The sequence below is a fragment of the Vanacampus margaritifer genome, chromosome 2, assembly GCF_051991255.1.
Source record: "Vanacampus margaritifer isolate UIUO_Vmar chromosome 2, RoL_Vmar_1.0, whole genome shotgun sequence".
In the NCBI taxonomy this organism is placed as follows: domain Eukaryota; kingdom Metazoa; phylum Chordata; class Actinopteri; order Syngnathiformes; family Syngnathidae; genus Vanacampus; species Vanacampus margaritifer.
In genome coordinates, this window is record NC_135433.1 from 37,329,167 (window position 1) to 37,348,997 (window position 19,831).

Genomic DNA, 19,831 nt, shown 5'->3' on the forward strand with positions numbered 1-19,831 from the left:
CATACAGAGATATATGTGCCGATTAAAATTCAGTGCAATCAATGGTCCCTTTAATATTTGTACTATACTACAGTATTTGTATAACTTCTTCTAACTTCAAGTATTAAGTGTAAAGACCTCCTTCAGAGGATGGGTGTGTGACAATCAGTGGTAAACCTTTTTAAATATTTTCTAATTGCACATTTAACATCACATTATTATGATTTGTTTTAAATACATATAAAGTCAAATATTATTATTTTTTTAATGTAACCACATTCATCAAGTTTTCCACAAATTATTTTAAGTGAGCATAATTGCATTCATTATATTGACATTGTTTAATACGTTTTAGTATATTCATGCCTTTTACTTAAAGGGACAATATTAAATCAAATGTATTGCATAATTATCCACATATTTTTAAGGGACATTTTCAGCATTTGACTTATTTTCCTTACGACAAAAGAAACGGGCCATGTAATAAATTCACAAACTGGTAATACAGTTGTCCAGCAGGTGGTGCTATTGTTCCACAGAACAGACTGAACAACGTCTACATGCCATCTTAGGTCGTTTCCCAAAGTGACCTATGAAGATACATTCCTACTCTCACTGACAAAATGTGATAATTACGCCTACCTGTAATGACTAAAGCAGGACTAAGTTTTTTTGTTGTTGTATTTGTTCCAATATTTTTTGCATTTTCTGCTATTTTTGTATTGTATTTTTTTTGTAAAACATCCCAATTTTTGGGGTCATATTTCGAGTACTTTAAAATAATAATTTGAATATTTAGAGCAGGGGTAGGCAACCCTGGTTCTCGAAAGCCACAGTCCTGCGTGTTTTAGAGGTGAGGATCGTCATCGGGCTTCTCCGAAGCTTGCTGATGAGATGATCATTTGAATCACCTGTTTTGGAGCAGGGAGACATCTCTCGAGAACCAGGGTTGCATACCCCTGATTTAAAACATATTTGCTGTGGCTGGCTTATGCTTTAAGTGTACCTATTAATGTTTTCTACTCGGATAAAGACAATTTGATTGGGTCGTGTGAAAAACAAAAATATCAAGCTTAGGTTGAGGCTCTTCTGCCTGCACCTTGCTGCATTATTTACATTTTATTTGATCTCGTTAGGGATGACGATGATGCAAAAAAAACACACACACAAAAACAAACAAACACTCTTTCGCCTGCCAAGCCCAAAAAAAAGAAAGACCAAGTGCTGTTGGTTGATCATAAATTCACAAGTGTGGATTAAAAAAAAAACAGCAATAATAGCGTAACATGTAAAAAGTTTTTTTTTTTCTTCTTCTTGCGAGCAACAACATGAGCTATATACAAAAACATCAATCATTTCATGGATATGCCGTATATATACACGGTGTATTAAAAACAACAAAAAACAGTATATACTGTATGTATAGCGTCTGTTTTTGAACATCTGCTTTCAAAGAAAAGAAAAAGCAGCTATTGGTCGACGTGATGAGGTCTTTTTTGTCTTTTCTTTTTTTTTTTTTTTTTTTAAATATCCTTCAGCTGTAAATGTGGAACGGAAACAAATAAATAAAACCTGACAAAGAAAAGTGTGATCCTGTGTGTTGTATCCTGTGTGCCATTTCTGTCTGGAATACTGCAGTGAGTGCCAGAAGATTAAAAAAAAAAAAAAAAACACTTCACCATCAACCAGCTCCTTTCACCAAAGTTTGTTCAAGAGTTTGTAAAAGGTCACTTTTCTTTTGCTTCTCCTTTTTTCACAAGCAGAGAACGAAGCATTTCGACGTGGGAGTGGGGAACCCCTTATCAAGGTCGTTGTTTGTTTTTAATTGGAAGGGGGGGGGGGGGGGTCCAGTTCCTCAGAAAACTGCGTGGGTCCATATATGTACGGTGGTACCTTAAGATACGAGTTAAATTCATTCTGTGACCATGTTCGTATCTCAAATCATAATTCCCCAGTGAAATGAATAAAAAATGTCTTTAATCCGTTCCAGTCTCAAATGTGAATAAATACCACCTTACAATTCGTTCATTGAATTAATTACAATCTATGCTGCCTTGTACTTTATTAAAAACTTTAAGTCATGACATAATTAAATAGAATATGAAAAATTTAACAGTATTAGGTAAGTTTTCTGTCCACACGTCACACCGCCATTAGAATTCATAGATGTGTTGCTCATAGGGTTAAAAGACCGTCACAGTGAAGCTACTTGATAACCTGACTTTGGTGTTCCGTATTGTTTTTTTAGCATTAAGCTGAGCAAACTTTCCTCAAACGTATGTGGTTAATTTTAACATGTTTGTAATTCTATTTATTTCGAGTCTGGTTTGACAGTAAACTTCAGTGTCAAGCCTCTTTTTTGAAGCGCTGAGTTGATTCAATGCTACATCGTAGCGCTTGTATCTCAAATGTTTGCTCTCAAGCCAAAGCAGAAAATACGCCGGACGACATCCTGTATGTAAAAAAAACTCGCCTGTTGGGTAACTCGTATCTTAAGGTGCTACTGTAGTTTACATCCGTCTTACTTTCAAGTTGGCAGTGGGGAACATATTTGTTGTTGTTTTTTTTTGGTGGGGGGGGGGCTCCAGTTCCTCCAATGCCATGGCAGGGGCCCATATATATTTTTTCCCCCTAGAGAGTGAAACCTTCCAGCACAGGAGTGGGGAACCCTCTTTTCAACCTTTTTTTTGGCTCAGGTTGTTCACGTTAAAAGTCGTTTCCCACCACTTGCTTTCATCCAAAAGTTTTTTGTTTGTTTGTTAGCAGCCTTGTTTCACAGTTGAAGCTTGTATCCACAAACTTGGCAAAATTCATAATTCTCTCTCTATTTATATATCGTATGTACAGAGGTAAGATGCAGGAGGTTCTGCGTACAAAAAGCGCTGTAGTGTGTGTGTGTCAAAAGTAAAAATCCTGAGATATGCATTGAGGGTTGTGTGGAGCGAGTGTGATTGATGTGTGTTGTTGATGCATTGAAAAAAAAAAAAAGATTCTGTGCGAGGAGGGGTTCCGGTTAGGAGGGGCTGTGTCGCGGTAGGGCCAGTATGCGTCCGTTGCTCTTGCCGCCGTTCATGTGCGCGAAGGGGATGTGGTGCTCCTCGTAACTCCCCCCGCCCCCGTCCCGCTCGGGGCAGCAGCGCTGCGAGTAGGACGAGGGGTCGAGGGGGATGCTCTCCATGTTGTCCACGTCCAGGTCCAGGTCGTCGGCGCTCTCGGGCGGCTTGTTGTCTTCGCTGTAGAAGAAGGAGCGCTGGCGGTAGGACGGGTGCAGGTCGTCCCGCAGCATCTCGATGATCTCCTGGAAGGACGGACGCATCTTGGGGTTGTACTGCCAGGACATCTGCATCAGGTTGTGTCTGGAAGGAGGCAAGGAAATAGAATGGATACAGTGAACAATCGCACATGAAATTGCGTACATTTTTACTTTTTATTTTTCAAACCTATCCTCTGTTATTTGCTGAAAAATGTTGACTGTTCTGGTTTGTTTGTGTGATGTATTGATGAGCTTGATGAGAATGGTGTTGTGTTGAATAATTCCATGATTCGTTTATGTTACTGTGTACATCCCAGATGCATAGTGTTGATGCTTTATGATCCTCTCCGTTTTAAGTGCTTTGCACCATCTTGCGGCATCAATATGTAATTATAAACTCCTTTTTGGAAGGGCGTGTCAGTTTTTCGCAAAAAAAAAAAAAGAGAAGCATGGGCCACTAACCGGTTTGACAGTATACCATAGTTTTAAAAAGTCAAGGTTTCAATAACCACTAATAGTGGATGTCACTAGTAGTAAGCGCTTTACCTTTGTGAAGTTAATTGGCTCCAATTACCCCTTCCCCCCTCCCCCAGAGGAGGGCAGGACACATATAAAATATTGCTCTGATTAATGTGCAGTGTCGTAAGAAAATAAAAAGGTTGCGGCAGGTACTAGTTAGCCCCAAGGACAACAAGAGTAGCCCACAGGTCTGTTCTAAAAGTAGCTCACCAGTGATAGGACACTGTCACTTACTAAGATTTAATTAAAACATAAGAATCATTTATTTATTTTTTATCTATTCATTTCAACTTCCTTTTTTTCTTTAATGAGAGCCCCTCGAGTGCTTCCACTTTTTCACTTGCATTCTGGTGGCCGTGCTAAATACTTAAGCTAATGTAAGCACTACTGCTATCAACAGTTTTAAACAAGTAAACACTTACCACTATCTCGGGGTGAATACAGATCTGTACAGGACGCAGTGTGTGACTTTGCAGTCCGTTCCCAAAGCCAATTGGCTGGTGCGAAGAATTTTTTTTATTTTTAAACATTGGTGAATATGTGAATGTGCCGATTTTAAGTGCGCTTCAAATAGCCTACAAATACGTCATCCACACCGCACGCATCCGTGCCCGCCGGTGCGAAATACTGTACATTGACTATAAAGTGCAATTGCACCGCCAGAAAATGCTCAGTTGCTCATCCTGCGTTTGGTGTTTAATGTACCATTGGCCAACATGTCTCTGTTTGTGGTGTGGACGCATTTCAATGTATATTGTGCTTTGTTAAAATGCCCGTGCTAAATAGGCCTAACTATTTTATAATAATATTATAATTTTAATTAATTATAATAAATGCAATGATAATAAAAAATTGGCATAATTATTTTTCTGCGTTTCGGTTTTCGGCCAAGCATTTCTCATTTTCGGCCCCAAAAAATTCATTTAGGTGCATCACTACTGTTTTTTTATTTACCCAAATATTTAAAAAAAGAACATTTTCGAGCTGAAATTTCAATACGGTTTGCTCATGATTATAATACCGCCAGAATATACAGTAATACTGGCCCATGCCTATCCACAACTAAAAAACACCTCTCAAATTATTTACAGTTGCCAATATTTATAGTTTAAACTAGGGCTGCCAGTTTAACGCGTTAGATTAATTAATTAACACTGCAAATGAACATGTTATGAAAATTAACGCAATTAACGCTACAAGCCAAGCCATTTGGCTTTTTCACCATTTATTTGCAAATGAGGCAATAACTGTCTCCAAGTGTCTTAGTTAGTTTTGAATGAACATCCAAACACAGGTGTGATCAGCTCTACCATTTGGCTTTTCTAATTTCAAGACCAATCGGGCATTTGGTTACCCTTTTGGCCAACTCAACAATGACCCTTGCCTTACCTGTGGATTCATTTAGTCGGGTTCCATGAATGCGAAGTGAAATCTGCGCAAGCATTTGAAATTTGGCCCATTGAGTGACCCGTAGACTGCAGTGGCACGTCACTTCGTACCTGCGCCACTAGTCAAAAGCAGGGTGACAACAGACATGGGCGCATGTGCGACACAGGAGAGCGAGGCAAGCTTACGTGGACCTTGGAACGGCAAGTTTATTTATAATAAGAACAACTATTAACAAGAACGCAGTGATTTGTACCTTGTGTAAAAAAGAATTTTCCGCAATGTCCTACAATTCAATTTCTTTCTTTGGGGACCTTTAGCAGATATGAGATTAATTAATTACAAATCCTGTAATTAATTAGATTTTCTAAATGATTTTTTTTATCGCCTGACAGCACCAGTTTAAACTGTAAATAAATACCACAATCCCAAAACACTTCAACATCATTTAGAAACTGAGATTATAAGTAAGTATTTTCTGACACTGTCATGTACTCACAGTCTGTCGGCGCAGTTGTCGGGTCGGTCCAGATATCCTCCGTCCATGACAAACTTGAGCACCTGCTCGTTGGAGAGGCCTTGGTAAGGCTGCTCGGCCAGCGTGCTGATTTCCCACAGCACCACCCCGAACGACCTGCGCGCAAAGCAAAAAAAACATGTGAAACAAAAACCTTCCTTATATTACGTTCTAACTCAGCGAATCACCGACCAGCAGTCCGAATGTGCGGTGAACACGCCGTCTTTCAGAGACTCGGGTGCCATCCACCTGACAGGCAGCAGGCCCTTCCCTCCTTTACGGTAGTAGTCCGTCTCGTAGATGTCTCTGGTCATGCCAAAATCTAAACGGTGAGAGTTTGTTAAGCAAAAGCAATAGCAAACATAAAAAAAAAAAAAAAAAAAAGACATGAATGTTCGAAAAAATAAAAATCAGAAAAAATGTATACAGATGAAAAGAATGATAAAATATACAGAAAAATAGACAAAAATATGTTTGATATAAAATGGGGGGAAAAATGTATGAAATCTTTGAAAACAAAAATACATTAGACGATAAAATACATAGAGATAAAAATTAAAAACTGGAAAATAATGCAAAATATATGTTAGAATTATCACATCATAAATAAAATAAATAATCTAATCATAAATAAAATAAACATAAATAAAAAAACAAAAAATACAGGCGGAAAAATTTTAAAGTATTAGACCAAAAAAAAGACAAATATGATGAGGATAAAAAAAGACAAAACAATACAATCCATCCATTTTCTTAACCGCTTGTCCTCACAAGGGTCGCGGGGGGTGCTGGAGCCTATCCCAGCTGGCTTCGGGCAGTAGGTAACCGCGACCCTTGTGAGGACAAGCGGTTAAGAAAATGGATGGATGGATGGAAAACAATACAAAACCAAATGGGGACAAAATACAAAAATAGTACACAAATGATACTGATTATGAAAATAAAAAATAGAAAATATTACAAAAAAATCCTAAAAACATTAGGACAAAAAAATATGTATTAGGAAAAAAAAAGACAAAAATATTGCAACACAAAAATATTGGAAATATTCAAAATAAACACTAAAGTAATAGACAACAATGATACAAATAATCATTGCAGGATATTGCAAATCATTAGATGAAAAACACAAAAATAGTTGCTAAAAAGAAAAAGCTATTACGAAAATAAAATATTATCACAAAGAAAAAAACAGCCCCCCCCCCCCCCCACCACCAAAAGCCACAAATAGGAGTTTTTTGCCGACATTGAATACCTCCTATTTTGACGGTGAAGTCTTGCGCCACCATACAGTTCCTGGCGGCGAGGTCGCGATGCACGAACTTCTTGGCGTTGAGGTACGCCATGCCGTCGGCGATTTCAGCCGCCATCTGGATCATCTCCTTTAACGTGGGAGGCGGGCGGCCCGGGTTGTTCTGACAATGACATTGTTTGATTTATTAGCCGTTTAAGTAGCAAGTACAGGACAGTTGAGCGCAGGTACGAGAGAGCGTTACCTCTGCGTCAGGGCGTAGAGAGCGCAGGTAGCTCTTCAGGTCCCCGTGAGTCATCAACTCCATGACCACCAGGGTGGGCTGACCTTTCGACACCACGCCCAGCAGACGCACCTAAAAAAAAAGAGGAAGGAAGGAATCACACATTTGCTGACCATAAACATAAGCCGCCATGACATTTTACATTATTAACATTTTCAATTGCAATTGTCCTTATGACCATATTTAGTGTTCGCTTTTCTATTATTAATTTCTACATAGTTATACTAATAGTATAGTTTACAAATTTTTTTTATTCATGTATTTTCCATTGAATATTGGTGTATTTTTTGTGTAAAAAGTTGATTTTACGCATATTTTTGTATTCTGTTTGCATTCTTTACAAATGTTTGTATTTTTTCCTCCTTCATTTTTTATTTTTTAAATATTCAAATATTTGTTGTCCAATAGTTTTTGGCAATTTTTCATCTTTCATTTATTGTAACTTTTAACAAACATGTTTCTGTTTTTATTAATATTGTTCTATTTTTTTTTAATGTTTAAAAAAAAAAATCATGTTATGTTCTTTTCTGCTATTTTGTCAAATACTTTTAATGTACTGCTTTTTATTTCCTAAAATGTTTGTGTCTTTCTTTTTTTGTTTCGTACCATTTGTGTATTATACTGTGCATTTTCATTTATTTGTGTATTTGTTCTTTTTAATATTTTAGCATTCAATCATTACCAATGCTTTATATTGGCTAATCATGTTTTACATTACTTCAGATTTTTAAAAAAATACATTATTTACACATATTTCTATTTTTATTTATTTATTTATTATTATTATTATTACTTATTTATCAATTTATTGTAATTATATTTCTATTTATTTTAATATTTAAAAAATATTTAGCTTTAAAAATATATATATATTTTTGGTATTTATAGCATGACCCACAACCTCCCAGTCTCAGGTCGAACCACCACTATACCACTGAGCTGGTAATGAGGGCTTCTTTTGAAAAAGACAAAAGGAAAAAAAAAATACAAAAAAAATTAAAAAATTTATCACATATGTTTCAGAATGGTGCATTACTGTAAAGTGGTTGTTGCAGGTGCGCTTACCACATGGTGGCAACTGAAGGCCTTCATGACGGAAGCCTCGTTGAGGAACTCGATCCTCTCGCGCAGGCTGGCCGACTCGTTGACCGTCTTGACGGCCACGTGCGTTTCGCTCTCGCCCTTGATGATGTCCTTGGCGATGCCCTCGTACACCATGCCGAACGAGCCCTGGCCCAGCTCCCGCAGGATTTTGATCTTCTCGCGGGCCACCTCCCACTCGTCCTCCTCGTACACTGCATGCCATCGCAATTGCAGTTGGTAAACGCGTACATGCACACGACATCGTGAAGTCACCAGATGTCGAACTAGCACGCTAATTGTTGCTTAAAGTCCCCGTAAAGTAAGACAAAATAAAAAAAATTAAAAATATTAAAAAGTACTTTTGCATTGTTTTTTTCTTAACATGAACAAGGGTGTGTGTCTTCGCTGTGGATGAGGCGTCTATTTGAGGGAGGCGTTCTTTCTGATTTAACTGGATGAAACACCTGGCATTTGGGGTACAGTAATTTTGCTCATTTTATCACAGTATTTGTCATTTCAAGTTGTTTTGCATGAATATCTTTCTGTGGAGGGAGGCGTCAAACATAATCGGGGTTCATAATATTACAATATTTGTCATCTTTAAGTCATGTTGTGATATTTTGCAACAAAAAAGGCTCTATTTAAGGGAAGTGTTCATTTGTCCTCATTAAATGATGCACCCAGCAACTAATCGAAGCTAATTCTATTATATTTACTGTTTTTGTCATTTAAAGGCAATTTAGCGCTAATATTTGTCAACATAAAATGTATTATTCAGTTATTTTGGGTTCATAATTTTCAGCGTAAACCTGGATGCACAAATTATCGTGGAGTGAGGCATCTATATTTGAGGGAGGTGTGTAATTGTCTTTTGTTGATGACACACCCGGCAACTAATTGCATCACAAAATTTGAAGTAATGTTCAGACGGCAATTTGGAATTCAGGTTGATTAAATTTTTTTAAATATAAAATAAATATTCAAAACTACACAAAAAAAAGTTTTATAAGTCAACAGAAAAAAAAGGGACAATATGTACTGTAAACATATAAAAAATGATATCACATGTAAATAAAATTAAAATTACACTACATTAAATTAATTAATGAATTAAATATGGCTCCACCCGCCCTACAATGTTGTAGTGATAGGATGAGTGTATTAAGATTTTTTTTGTGGTTGAGATGGTGAGGTTGGTAAGCGTATGCATGTGGCTTACTGTCATTAGCGCTGAGATACTCAGGGTTGGACGAGGCGTAGATGGGACCACTGGGCCCTTGAGTTTGGCTGAAAGGAAAGCAATCAATCATGTCAATTCATCGAATAAGCGCCGAGCTTTGAGACGAGAGGCGGAGGAGGCCTACTTCTTCCTGAACATGGCGAATCCCGCCAAGGCCGCAAAAAGTACCAGCACGCAGATGACAGGTCCGATTACGATCTTGGCGATGTTGAGAGGATCTCCTGGTAGAAATAAAAACATCCAATGTGAGACGCGTAAAACATTCCCGCAATCTCAGCACACCGGCTCATTGTAAGCAAGGACTTACTTGCATCCTGCACGTAGAAGTATGTGGGCTCGGTCCACGAGCCGTTCCCTGCCAGGGAGGTGGCTCGGATTCTCACCGTGTAGTTCCCGGAGTGCATCACCCGCAGCTTGCAGCCGCGTGTGGTTCTGTACATGTTCCTGGACACGCAGTGGTGCTGCTCCTGTAGCACAATGACAACAGCTTGTTCAAGTCAAAGGGGAAGTCTCATTTCTTTATTTGCAATCTGCCAGAAGCCAGCCCAGTAGATGGCAATATTTTTCCACTGTATTTTTGTGTATTTTTTTTCTGTTTGTTTGTTTTTACTTTGAATTCAATATCTATTATTTTTTTCTTACATTTTTCTTCATCATAATTTTGTATTGTTTTGTCCAATATTTGTACATCTCTGAGGTTATCTTTTTAAAAAGTGTCCAAAACTCTTTTTTTGTTTTGTTTTGTAATTTTCATCTAATATTTTTGTTAAATATTCATGTATGTTTGTCTCATATGCATTTACTTATTTTTTAAGTAATATTGTTGTATTTAGTGTCAATGTATTGTATTATTCAAAAATAATAATTAGTATTCATATTTAGTAGGATTTTATAAGGTCTTAAAAATCAAGACAATACTCTGTCTATTTTTTGTATTTGTCCTAATATTCTTTATTGTATATCCTGTCATTTTTTTATTTGTCAGATAATTAAAATACAAATAAAATGTAAATTTATTTGTGTATTATTTTTGTACATGCTTCTTCATTTCATTCTATTATTTTTGTATGAATTGCAATATTTTTGATTCTTTTGTAGGATTTTTATTTAGGTTATTGTGTTTTTTATTGTTTCTATTTTATTTTCATCAAATATTTGTGGATATTCATCTAATAATTTGTAACTTTTAGCAAATCTTTTTTTTGTTATTTCCAAATATTTTTGTCACACATTTCAATATTTCACATGTCTTTTCGGGGCTTTTTTCATTTGTAAAATCAAATATTTGTGTATTTTTCACCCATATATTTCTAATTATTGTCAAATAAAAAATATTTGTGACTAACATTTTGCTACTTTTTTTCTTTGTATTTCCCCCTTAATTTTTGTGTACGTATTTGCCTAACTAATATTTGTGTATTTTTACACATTTCTTGTAACATTTTGACCATTATTGCTTTGGCTCTTATGAATAGTCCCCTCTTCCTTTCACAAATCCCTGACATATGTCTTTGATCAATTTTCTGATAGCATTGATAATAGTTGTCATTTTGATTAGTTTTATAGCTCACGTAAGCTGTGCCCTCTGTAAGTGCTGCTGTTTTGGTCGACTCACCTCACTGTCGCCGGTGCGCTTGTAGTTGACCTCGTACAGGATAATCATGCCGTTGGGGGCGGCGGGCTCTTGCCAGGTGATGTGCGCGGACATGTCGGACACCTCGTATGTGATGGGGCCCGTGATGTCATCGGCTTTGTCTGTGGGGAGAACACGCAAGATGTCACATGGAGCCGTCTTATTTGGTTATTATGATCGGCCTTGGTGGGGGTCTGCGCGTTAGGTATCGTTACAGAAAATGGACAAATGCCGCCTCATTCGTTGAGAAGATTTTTCATGCATCTGTACATTACTTGAGATTTTCAGACAACTTCTTATTTTTACTCAACTTCAAGAATGATTTGTGTGTCTTGTGCCTGCATAAAACCACCAACTTCAAGTGTTGAAAAATGATCAGTCCAACACCAAAACACATTAACAGATGTAGAAGTTATTTGTACTTGTATTAAGTACAGTGTGTGAGTCCGTTTGCCTAACCTTCAGGCATGGTGCGGGCACTGACGTAAGCCGCCATGCTACAGCGGGCAGCGTCGGTGGGGTGGTTGCAGGCGTGGATTTCGATCTGGTAGCTGGTGAAGTGGCGTAGGTTGGAGATGACGGTGGATTCCTTGGCCAAAACGGTGACCACCGTCTTGGTGCTCTCAAACGTCTCTTCGTCTTCAGGGACGACTGTGCTAGACAGCCTGCCAGAAGCGGCGGTGGGGAACAAGCGCGTTTGGTTGGCCACGCCCATCACAGAGCGCCGTTGTCTTGAGCGTCTGCAAAGTGAATTTTTTTTTATTTTGTCATTATGGCTTTTTGGGACATTTACAAAACAAAATATATATTAGAAAACAAACTAGAAAACAGTTTCTTCCTTAAAAGTATCAGACTTTTTCCCTTAAATACATCTCTTTTTTTTTGTAGTTGTCATTGTTACAGCTGGCTCAGAGCCGCAACAAAAGAAGGAAGACTGGGTAAAGTGCGCAAAAGGTTTTTTGCCCAAATAAAGGGACAATACCTGCTCCTTTGAATAAAAAAAAAATATTTGTGATCTCAAAAATATAAGACCTTTTTCTAAAACAAATGACTATTCCTTGGAAGAAAAAAAAAATCTTCCTTGAAAACATCAGAATCCTTCCGAAAAAATATAGTGTATCTCGAAAATACAAGAAATCTAGATACAAATGTAAAATAATGTAATAAATATTGTATAGTTTCTCAAACCATAAAAAAAATTTTAAGAATTGTTTTCAGCTCAAATTTAGTACAACTTTTTCCAGTAAAGTAGTAACTTCTTTCTCCCAAATTAAATTTTTTGCACGCACACTCACGCACATACAAAAAAAGAAAAGAAAGAAAGAGAGCAATGATGATGACAATGATGAACAATACTGAGCTCTCGCTCTCTCTCAAAAAAAGTTCAACTTTTTCTAGAAAAGTAGTAACTTTTTTTCTTCCAGAATATATGTATAAAAAAAACATATTTTATTTGGGAAAAAATCTAGAAATAATGACTGTTCCTTACATTATACAGTACAAACATTTTTCTCAAAATAAGTATGACTTTTTCTAGAATATATACTGATTTCTTTCCCCTTAGACAAAGTGTTCCGGGGGGGAAAAAAAGCCTTTAAACACAAGGTAAAATGCGCATCAGTTTCCATAATTTAACATGGAAAACAACCTTTTCATCAAATACACACGTACACATTTTCCTTTGAAATCGCTAGAAGTGGCTCTTGCTAAAAGTTGTCAACACCTGTTGATTTTGGTGTGTGTGTCTTGGCTGTCAGGGAAAAGTGCAATATACACATACATTTATACCGACAGAATGTTGTTGTTCGCATATGATAAAAAACATATTCCTGTGGTTTTTGTTATATTGTCTGTTAACATGTGTTGCTACACTGTGTTCAAATATCTGTTTTTTAAAGAGCTACAACCCCTCCACATTGATACTAGTTTTGTTATCCTGTTTATGCTGTTTTGCACTGTGCATTAACATTGAGCTAGCATACTTTTGTAAGCTAAAGTTGGTTTTGTTAAATAAACAATGAGTAAATGTCTTTGCTTTATGTTTAGTTTTACAATCAATTTCATCAGTGAACTAAAGTGACAGTAGAAAAAGCCGGCAGCGTGTGAGGGGCTTTTATAACTACGCGTGGGGAAGTCTTACTTCATCTCAAAGACTTCGTTGTGGAGGTAGTTCTCAAAGGTCTTGCGGTACTCCAGCTCCTCCTTCTCCTTCTTGAGCTCCTTGTCCGTCTTGGGACAGGCACAGCATCGTGTGCCGGGGCCCTGCTCCTCTGTTTGGTTCCATTTTTGTTCCTCGTCGCCGTCCACCTGAGTGGGTACCCGCGAGGGCAGCTTCATCCCTGGGAAGATGGAAGGATGCTGTCATAAAGGAGGGCAGGACCACACACACACACACACAAACACACACACACACACACACACACACATGCACACACTTAGATGAAGTGCCCGAGGAGTGTTAGTGGACATCTGACATTGTCGGCCATCCTTGAATCATTCTGCTGGTGATAAATTACAAGAGACACAACGTCCCGGCAGATCTATTCCCTGGACGTGTGTGAAAGTTGTTGGGAGTTCACGGATAGTTAGAGGTTAATTTGTCACAAAGAGTTGGAGTGGTTCGACCACCACTGAACTCGGTCATATTAATGCTGCTGTATTGCAGTCATCTAAGGCAGTATTTTTTTTATTATTATTATTATCACACAATCTAACAGAATCAAACTCTTTATTTTGTCCCTTAAAGGGAATTAGTGTTGCAGCAGGACCACATAGCGGACAAGACACACAATGACAAAATAACAAAAGGCATCATTCAAAAAAACTACTTGTACACGATTGCTACCACATGAAGAAAAAAATATTTGAAGTTATTGGTAAAAGTGCAACATGCAGATGTGCAATTCAGCAATGGAAGAACATGATCAACCTAAAAGATAGTTGATAAGTAAATAAATTGCACTTAGGATAAATGAAACCTGGACCATTTTTTGTCCTCCTAGGAACCCTAAACGATGATATATTTTCTCCTGTGTTATAACGTTTCCTCTATTTGTGCTTTTGTCATGTAGTATTTATGTATCTTTTGTCTAATATTTGTTCCCATCAATTTCAAATAAGTTTATTTCTAAATTCCCTTGATTAAGGTTTGTATTTTTTTGAAGATTTCAATCACTGGATGGTCCGGCATGTCAATCATTACGGCATACACAGAGTCGTAGACCTCTCACCCTTCTGACAGTAGTTAAACTTGTAGAGCTCGCTGGCCTCGGCCTGCCGCTGACAGAAAACCAGGTAGTGCGTGATATTGCCGTTGGGGTCATTGGGGGGCTTCCACTTGAGTATGATCTGCGAGGACGAGTTGGACGACGAGATGGGGTCCAGAGGGACCGACGGTTCTGTTGACAGAAAGACAACAATACAGTACAACACTCAATATATAGTACGGTAAGCCCACCTTTTTTGAAATGTTTCTACTGCCTGTTTTGTTCCAATGTTTGCACTGATTGACAAAGAGAAGCACCAAGTGATGATGCGGACTGCTGTGATAGCGTCTCACGTTAACTAGCTGACATATGCTCGTCAATTGTGAGCAAGAAAAGTATTGCATATTTGCATGTGTGCTCTTTTGATGGCAGTAGCTGATTTTCTTGTATACTGCTAGCTGAGAGAACGCCAAGAGTGCTTTCCACGTAGCAAATAGTACATGATGAGAGCAAGCGGCACAATAGCAGCTCATTGACGGGTCATGGCCGACAGTGATGTGAATAAACATGAAGGATTAAAAGTCAGGACCCGATGGTGAAGGGAAGTCTGGATGTCAGGGTGAAGGCGAGCAGAGACTATTTGTGCACCAAACCAACTTGTCACCGCCTGCCGCTTATACGGAACGACAGGTCTGCCCTTGGGGCCAGGACCGACAATCTGCCGCGACATGGAAGAAGGAACTTTGGAGTGAGAAGTGCCAGACTGGGTAAGGGCGCCACCCTACCCTTGACACGGCTACCGAGACATCACACACACATCTAAGAATCTGTATTCTAGTGTTTCCATATGGTATTAATAATATACTGCTTGCAATGCAATGCATTTCAGACTGAAAAATTGGCATACATATTTGTCCTATTTTTTTCCCCATCTTTTCGCAATTAGAGGATTTATTTCAGGAGGTGGTGAAGATGACGGGTGTCACATACTGTAAGAATCATCACAGCCCCCGGGAGAGCACTTGGTAAAAACTGATGATCGCAGGCTAGCAAAGTTACACTCCAGCCATACGTTACAAATATTGTGCTTGGCTGGCGTTGCTGTGGGAGGCAGGAAAATAAAAGTAAGCCGTCCTGATAGTGATATTCTCGCACAAGCATGGCATCTATATGAAGTTTAAAAGGTGCATTGTGCCATCTAAAAAGGTCATATTAGAGCTTTTTCTACATCATGCGTGCCCAATCAATGCCCAGATGAGTACGAAGAGCCCTGACTATTTTACTCTGACTGCACCTATCAGCTTTTATCTTCCCTTTATATTAAGTAGAGTGTGCGGACCCTCACACTCCACAGTTTCTTTGGGGAGGGGAGGGTGGAGAGTGACGTCATGCGCGTCCCCGCCGAGTAGTGGACGTGTGGCGTGCACGTACTCGCACGCGCACCATGAACGAGCCTGACACAGATGCAGCTGCAGTTATGCTTTTGGCCAGAGGTGGCAGTCGCAAGTAAAAAAGTGTCAAGCTGCACAAATATCTTTTTAAAAAAGGAGGTTTGAGGAAAGAAAAGCTGTATGTGTACTCTTACAGGGACAGCAATACAAATTTATGACAAAAAGTTCTAATCTTAAGAGAGAAGTGAAGAACAGTCAGAATCTTTTGAAAAAGTCTCAACTCATTTGCTGCCAAAAACGTATAAATACGTTCTATTTTAAATGTTTTAAGTGTCCCAAAGACATGTGTATATGTTTTTTTTAAAATGTTTTTTTAATGCTAGAGCATACAGAAGGCTTTGATGATTACACAAACGGCCAGCAGGTGGCAGCAGAGCTTAGGAAATGAACCAGGACCATGTTGAAAAAAACCTTCAATTACCCAGGATTCTAAATAGAAACAGATAGAAATATATATTATAATATTTTTTTTCCTGAAGAAAGAAGAGACTTTAATCTTTCTTTTGGTAGGTTTCATGTTTTTATAACAATAGAACACAATATTCTGTGGGCCTTGCAAAATTAGTCAACATCCAGTAAACCAGCTGGAGTGAAGGGGATTGCTTTAGTGAAAATGGCTGGAAGTGAATGAGTTAATGTTGGGAGGGGAAAAAAATACTGAATTTTACAATAAAAATGGAATATTCCAATTTCTGAGTACAGTTATAATAGTTGTAACGCGTTCTCAAGAACATTACCAAGAAAACAAAATCATGAAACTTTAATGAAAATAACAATGAAATGCAAAACCTTAACCTTACCAAAATAGTCATAATTTTTTTTGTTTTGGGTTGCAGCGTTAGATTAAAAAGTGTAATTTTCCAAGAAAAAAAGTTGCAATCCTAAGAGTTCTAAATGTATAATCTTAAATGAAAAATATGGCACAAAGTTATGAATGTAACGAAAAGCTACATAAATCATAAATGTTTAGAATAACATAAAATTACAACAAGAATCTTAAGTGACTGTCAAAGTTATTAAGACTTTTCTCATGCATCTTAACTTTTGTGTTACATATTTCCTCTACTCTAATATTTACTGTGGTTCAAGCTGTGTTTCCATAACAAATTGAAAAAAAATAAAAGCGATATTTTTACAATTTCAACGAAGTACAATTTCGACTCGTAGGTGTTTCCAATCAAGAGTGTTTCGCTTCTGAGGCGTAGTTCTCGTAATGTCCCGTCTCGTGAGATCTCGTAATTCTCGCAAGAGGAGCTCATGAAATGTTGGTGCGAGAGATTTGTTTACGGCAGATGGAGTGTCGTTAAGATTACTTTAAGAGCATCGCTCTCTCATCAATGGGCGGGATCGGACATTTGGTGTTGGTGTTGTGTGTGTGCAAGTGGCCCGTACTTCCTACGTCCTTTACTATGTGACTGGGCATGGTCACATGACTACTGGGAATTAAAAAAAAAATCAAAATACTTCTATTTTGACATGTCACAACAACTACCTCATTACAGCGTAAAAACTTTTTTGCGATATTTGGATTTGTTAAAAAAAAAAAAATTCTGTCTCCAATACCAGCTAGCTTTTGCGCAACTTGCATTTTGCGCAATTCTAAGGGTAATAAAAACTCACTTTCACTTACTTAGTCGTCAGGTGCATCATCCACATGAACAAATAAACATTTTTTTTTTTTTTAAATGTACCTAATTGGATATTAGACGTAAGACTTACTGGTGGCATTGGTGCGCACGTAGATGATGTCGCTCTTGGCCCCGTTGACTTGGTGCTCATCAGAGGCGGAGAGCTGCGTCTTGACCATGATGGCGTACTGGGTCCAGGGTTTGAGGGGCATGATGAGGTGACCCGGCTCAAAGTAGTCCCTGTCGCCCTCGGTGGAGCGCGGTGGCGGGTCCACGTCTGCGATCACCCAGCTGTTGGAGCCGCACGCGTCCTGCCCATCAAACTCGGTTACGTTCTGAAACGGCCTGAAAAGACGAGAGAGGGACATCATTCGTTCAGTGCAATATGGCAGAGACATCGGAATAGGAATTTTCAGCTGGGAATAATCGGTTGAAGCGGCCATATAATTGAAAAAAAAAAAAAAAAAAGAGTAATGGAGCTTGGGGTAAAAATACAAAACAAACCCAGAAATAAATAAAGTTTCTGCGAAAAACATGGGGTATGTATGGGGTAATATGCGTGTCTCCACTGTTATTTTATGAAAAACAGCCAGAATATTACAAAAATAAAATTGTGAACTTATGTGAACAAAAAGCCATATTATTGTGACAGTATATTTTGGGGGCGAAGGGGAGTTCAATGTTACAAGAATAAACCCATGATTTACGAGGTATTATGGGAATATTATGGGAAACAAGTCATAATTACAACAAGTTATAATTTTGCAAGAATAAATCTGTAATCTTGTGCAAGAAAATAGTCTTAATGTTACAAGAGTAAAGTCATAATATGAGGAAACTGTTGTAATGTTGAAAGAATAAGCATTGTAATTGTATGGGAATAAGGTTGTTACATGTTACAAGAATAAAATTGTAACGGTACTGAAAAATGTGCATATTACAAGACCAACATTTTTTTAAATTTTACAAAAATGAAGTTGGACTTTTACAAGAATAAACCTGTAATTTTACAAGAAAAAAAGCCATAAATTATATACTGTACACTACAATACAGGGAAAATGTCTCGATGTTATGAGATCAATAATGTGATGGGAAGAGCCAGAATGCTACGAGAATAAAATTGCAATGTTGATACAGAAAAAAAATCATAATTTTAGAAGAATGCTTGTAATTTTAGAATAATCTTTGAAAAAAGTTAAAACTTAAAAAAAAGTTGTAATGATATGAGAAAAAAGACAATGTAACGACTTAACTCACAACATTCCGACTTTTTTAATAATCCAGCAAGAATAAATTGTTATTGTTTTGTATTATGAATGAATGACATCATAATCTCGTGAGAGTAAAGTAAAAAAAAAAATGTCTGTAACATTATATAATACATTTAACATGTGAATATCAAAACAAATTTGGAAATATAATCAAATAAACAGAGGTCAGTGGCCCGGAACATACTTTGGTGGATTTTCGACGTTCCACTGTAAAAACAAGCTGGCTGTGAAGTATTCACCAGCTGATTCCCATGTTTCTTGTCACGGGTTCAATTTGGATCATCGCTGCATCTCATTGCAGCTGAAAACAATATACGCTTGGCGTATATTCGGATTACACTATAGTTGGGGTAGAAGAACTTACGCCTCCTTATAGAGCACCATGAAGCCCAGCAGGTCTCTGAAGTCTGGAGGCCAGAAGGCTTCCCACTTCACCATGATCTTATCGCTCATGGTGCGGATCTGAGTGAACTTCAGCACGTGATTCTCACCTGACAAAACAAATTTGGATCATGAGGTGAAGAAAGGTCACGAGTGATACAGATGTGCTCAAGTGTCTACATCAGATCATCTTCACCCATTTCATCATTTTAATGTGCTGAAACATCTGTTGAAGTTAATTTAACCAAGTTGTTGTGGATCGGCTACGAATCTGCTGAAGCAGATTTCACATAATACACAATTCACACAATGTGCTGAAACATCTGTTCAATCTACACAAAAAAAAAAGTGTTCATCCATCTGTTTCAACTGATTTCATCCAAACAATGCTGTGGAGCGTCATAGTTGGACTAGCAAAATCAAGAAAATGACCATTCACATGCATCAGTCGCCATGGCGACATGGCTTACACGAGGCCTGGTCGCCATTGGTTTTGGATGCGATGTCGTTCCTGCGGTCTCGGGTTCCAGCAACCTCCTCCATCTTGCGGATCTCAGACATGCACAACTTGGAGTTGTAGTGGAAGAACAAGCATCCCTGCAGGATGCTCAGCTTGTGCTTGGTCCAGTCCCACAGCTGTCGCAGGTTCTGGTTGTCCAGGGCGTAGAAGGAGTAATTGCTGGCCGAGGAAAGAGAAGGTGGAAGAATGGTAACTGGTTCCGGACACATTACAGTACAATCACAATTA

The 19,831-nt window shown here is 38.0% G+C and overlaps 1 protein-coding gene across 1 annotated transcript in view; it reads right to left on the reverse strand.

Annotated features, from left to right (window-relative positions):
* Positions 1-1,083: 1,083 nt before the first annotated feature.
* insra (insulin receptor a) overlaps positions 1,084-19,831 on the reverse strand; it is a 62,528-nt gene continuing 43,780 nt past the window's right edge. The window contains exons 6-21 of the mRNA XM_077556888.1: positions 19,554-19,762; positions 19,067-19,193; positions 17,522-17,775; positions 14,376-14,543; positions 13,286-13,484; positions 11,605-11,885; positions 11,128-11,267; positions 9,820-9,979; positions 9,637-9,733; positions 9,492-9,559; positions 8,255-8,484; positions 7,151-7,261; positions 6,910-7,069; positions 5,847-5,976; positions 5,637-5,771; positions 1,084-3,335 (exon numbers count right to left, since the gene is read on the reverse strand). Coding sequence (XP_077413014.1) covers positions 2,993-3,335; positions 5,637-5,771; positions 5,847-5,976; positions 6,910-7,069; positions 7,151-7,261; positions 8,255-8,484; positions 9,492-9,559; positions 9,637-9,733; positions 9,820-9,979; positions 11,128-11,267; positions 11,605-11,885; positions 13,286-13,484; positions 14,376-14,543; positions 17,522-17,775; positions 19,067-19,193; positions 19,554-19,762 — 2,812 coding nt within the window. The 3' untranslated portion in view covers positions 1,084-2,992. The remainder of the gene's footprint in view (positions 3,336-5,636; positions 5,772-5,846; positions 5,977-6,909; positions 7,070-7,150; positions 7,262-8,254; positions 8,485-9,491; positions 9,560-9,636; positions 9,734-9,819; positions 9,980-11,127; positions 11,268-11,604; positions 11,886-13,285; positions 13,485-14,375; positions 14,544-17,521; positions 17,776-19,066; positions 19,194-19,553; positions 19,763-19,831) is intronic.